At 40.9% G+C, this 3,865-nt stretch overlaps 1 protein-coding gene across 12 annotated transcripts in view; it reads right to left on the reverse strand.

The window, feature by feature from the left end:
• Positions 1-3,865, reverse strand: part of Epb41 (erythrocyte membrane protein band 4.1) — a 156,919-nt gene that overhangs the window by 74,280 nt on the left and 78,774 nt on the right. For all 12 annotated transcript variants that reach the window (XM_028759647.1, XM_028759648.1, XM_028759638.1 and 9 more), the window contains one exon: positions 2,657-2,699. In XM_028759647.1, coding sequence (XP_028615480.1) covers positions 2,657-2,699 — 43 coding nt within the window. The remainder of the gene's footprint in view (positions 1-2,656; positions 2,700-3,865) is intronic.

Below are 3,865 nucleotides of genomic sequence, written 5' to 3' on the forward strand. Positions count from 1 at the left end.
AAGGAAGGAAGGAAGGAAGGAAGGAAGGGAAGAAAGAAGGAAGGAAGGAAGGAGGAAGAAAGGAAGGAAGGAAGGGAAGAAGGAAGGAAGGAAGGAGGAAGAAAGGAAGGAAGGAAGGAAGGGAGGAGAAAGGAAGGAAAAGAGAGAAAAGCAAGGGAGGGAGGGAGGGAGGAAGGAAGGAAGGAAAGAAGGAAAAGAGAGAGAGAGAGAAAGAGAGAGAAAAGCAAGGGAGGGAGGGAGGGAGGGAGGGAGGGAGGAAGGAGGGAGGAGAGGCAGGCAAGAGATACAGCAATACTCTGTTATATAAGAAGAGGAGCTGCGTGTTTATACAGACACAACCATGGCATGTGTTTATATACACTCAGACCAGCCTAGAAGGAAGACAAGAAATTAGTTACCATGGTTGCCTCCAGAAAAAGAAGCTGTGTGACTAAGACAAGGGGAGAAGACGCACCTTGTGCTATTTCTGTCTGCACCTTTTAATTTCATACTGTCTACCTGTAGCATTTATTTTTAAAATTGGATTTTAAAACCATGTATAGCATAATTGCTTTTGGCTTCTTTGTTTTGAGACAGGACTTCAAGTAGCTGAAATTCAGGATGTGGAGTTTCTGATATATTTGAAATTTTGAAAAAATCCTATCTGCCTAGAAATACCTTGCAGATTACAGCAGTTTAATTAGTTAGATTTAATGATGCTTACATTTTTCATGGATGCTACAAAGACGGCTCAGCAGGTGAAGGTGCTTACTGTACAAGCCTGGCTATCTAAACTTGACCCTTGGAACACATGTATAGGTGGAAGAAAAAACTGACTTCACAAACCTGCTCTTTGACCTCTTTATATATGCACATGCGCACACACACATGCAGACTCGCAATAAATAAAACTACCCACAAGTACACACCAAATATATGATGAAAAGGTTAAAAAGGAAAACACCCTTTTAACACATAAAAATCACTTATATACTCGATTCACTAGAAAAGCTTTCACTAGGAATATGCATTTCCCTCCAAGAAGCAAGGAGGGTTTCATCATTATTATTTTTAATAGTCTTGCTATGTAGATTTACAGCTTGTGAGACTTGTCTCAAAATAATAACAAAAATAGTAATTATAAGATAATTATTTTAAGCTTTTATTAGTGAAGAACAAATGTAGAAAATTGTCAGTCCAAAAGAAAGTTCTTTTTTTTAAATTTAATTTCTATTTTAAGAACGCTAAAACAAAAAACACTCTAAAACATGCACAAGGACTAAAGAAAAACATCTCACAGTAATAGAAATGTTTCAAGAAACGAGTGAACAATTCTGCTTGGGTGACAGAATTAAAATCTGCTAATCAGGATGAGTAGCAACCATTGTATTTCATAGAAGTTTCTTCAAAAATGGGTGAAACTAAAGTGATAGCTAGCTATCTTTAATCAAGACAAGCCATCTTAATGAGCTTATTGGGTCTGCAGCTGTGAAATGCCAATCTACACATTTTTCATCCCAGAACAGCAGCCTGAGCAGGGCATGCAACAATAAGATATATTGGAGCTAGAACAGAAGCCCCATTGCCAGAGAGCCAGTGGCAAACAAGCCTTCCTTCATTTTTCCTTCCTTATATTTGCAAAAGGACTGCAGACAAATAATCCTCCCACAACTCAGGGCATGTGCTCTGGTGCCATCTATGGAAACCTGAAATCTTGAATAGTATTGAACCCTATAAATATTTTCTGTGTGTGTGTGTGCGCGTGTGTGCGCGTGTGTGTGTATGTATATGAGATATATATACATATCTCTCACAAAGTTGAGAACTCACCTTTTCACCTGAAGGACATACTTAGTAGCTTCTCTTCGACCTGACCAAACTGCCAGCACGACAACTCTTGTACTTTGCAGCCATTATTACACGAAGAAAGGTTTACTTCACATGAGCCTGTGCTAGTCTACCTGATAACCTCACAGCTACTAAGAGAAGAGTGTGTATGCACAGTATACAGTGTGGGTATGCTGGACACTGGGTGACTCATGGCCTAGTCATGGCAGTACAGGGCCACAGAAAGTTTTATTTCCACCCAGAAAGCACAACTCAGAGATTCTCAGGCCACAGTTAAATGAAATTACAAAAAGGAGAAGCTACTGCACAGAGAGAAAAGCACGGAGAAAGCTAAAGCACAGGAATGTGGTCGTAGCTTATGTGTAGGCCCTGAGTCCAATCCCTAATACCAAAAAGAGAAAGGAGAGAAAAACAAACAGCAAAAGGAACCCAATAGTCTAGAAGACTGAAGGGGACAAGACCCAGCAGCAGCTCCTGCAGTGCCTAGCACAGGCTCTGTCTCTGCCATTCTGAGGACTGACTCTCACGATCTTCTCTCTTCTTTGTTATTTCCCATCCTTCTGTTACTCTCCTCCACTCCTACTGTTCCAAGTTTGCCTAGTTGGTTTTTTTTTTTAAAGTCAAAATCTGACCCACATCTCAATAGCGTCAACCTCTACTATATTTTTCTACTATGGAATCAGCCCTTCCTTCCAGGGAAAAATTTTAACTCTATTTCAAAGCAGTCTGCGACAGCCAGGACTCTCAGGCGCTTGACTCACAGCCAGTGATGGCTGCAGATCCTCTGGCCCAACTAGAAAGAGAACTACAAAGGGCCGTGTCTACTCACCTCGAACCTGCTTTTTTATTTCTTTGGCAGAATCCAGCCATGTCTGTAAGAAAGAAGAAAAGGCGTTCACACAGAGCTCTAGACACACAAACAATTCAGTATGGAGGCAGCTCACTGGCCACCTTGGGAAAAATGCCTCCAGATGAATCTATACACTCCTGGAAGCCTTTGCCTTAATTTTACAAAGCACAGTGTTTCCCTGCAGGAAAAAGGAAAGCAGAGGTTGGTTTGAATCCACACTCCGTGTGTCCTGACTGAGTAACTAGAGCCTCTCTGTCTAAGTGCCCTCATCTCTAAAGCGTGAATTCTGTCATCGTGTAGATCTTACAAAGCTGCTGATATATGTAAGTCTGCTTATAAACAGCAAATGTGAAACAAGCGGGTGCTATTTACAGGATATGGGCAAGATCAGTAAAGATCTAGAACTGGAATCACTGACAACTTCCCGATCTTATTTTCTCCTCTAACCTCTGGTCTTGTTTCTATGTCAGCACAGCCTCTAGTGCATGGTTCATTACCCAGTTAATGTTTACTGAATGAATAGATCTTGCCCTCTCCCCCATTCTCCCCCTTCTATGTTCCCCCACCTCACTTAAAAGTCTATACATCACTAGAGCAGGCCTCTTCAGCCTACGATATCCCCTGCAACATAATGGCACTTAAAAAGCCTCACTATTAACAACCTTCACAGACCTCTAGGAGAGACGTTTAAAGACAAAAACTGCTAAAGTCTTAGTATTATTTAGAATGTTTGGTTTGTTTTGAGATAAGAGTCTCATTATACAATGCTAGATGGTCTAGAACTCAGTATGTAGACCGGGTTAGCCTTGAACTCACAGAAATCTTCTGCCTCTGTCTCCCAAAGATTGGAATTAAGGTATGTACCACCACACTCAGCGTATTTACAACATTAGATTTTAAACTATATTAAACTTTTTAAAACTACAAGACATATACACATTTTGGATAAAACCCATTGATAGAATACATGCTGCTCACACATGCAAGGTTCCCAGGCTTAATAGTCCACACACACACACTCACACACACATATACATATTACACACTCACACACACGCACAGTACATACACACTCACACACAGTACATACACACATACATAGCACATATACACTCACACACACAGCACACACACAGCAGACACACTCTCACACACACACAGCACATACACACTCACACACACACAGCA

Source organism: Grammomys surdaster, unplaced genomic scaffold, assembly GCF_004785775.1.
Source record: "Grammomys surdaster isolate TR1022 unplaced genomic scaffold, NIH_TR_1.0 126313, whole genome shotgun sequence".
In the NCBI taxonomy this organism is placed as follows: domain Eukaryota; kingdom Metazoa; phylum Chordata; class Mammalia; order Rodentia; family Muridae; genus Grammomys; species Grammomys surdaster.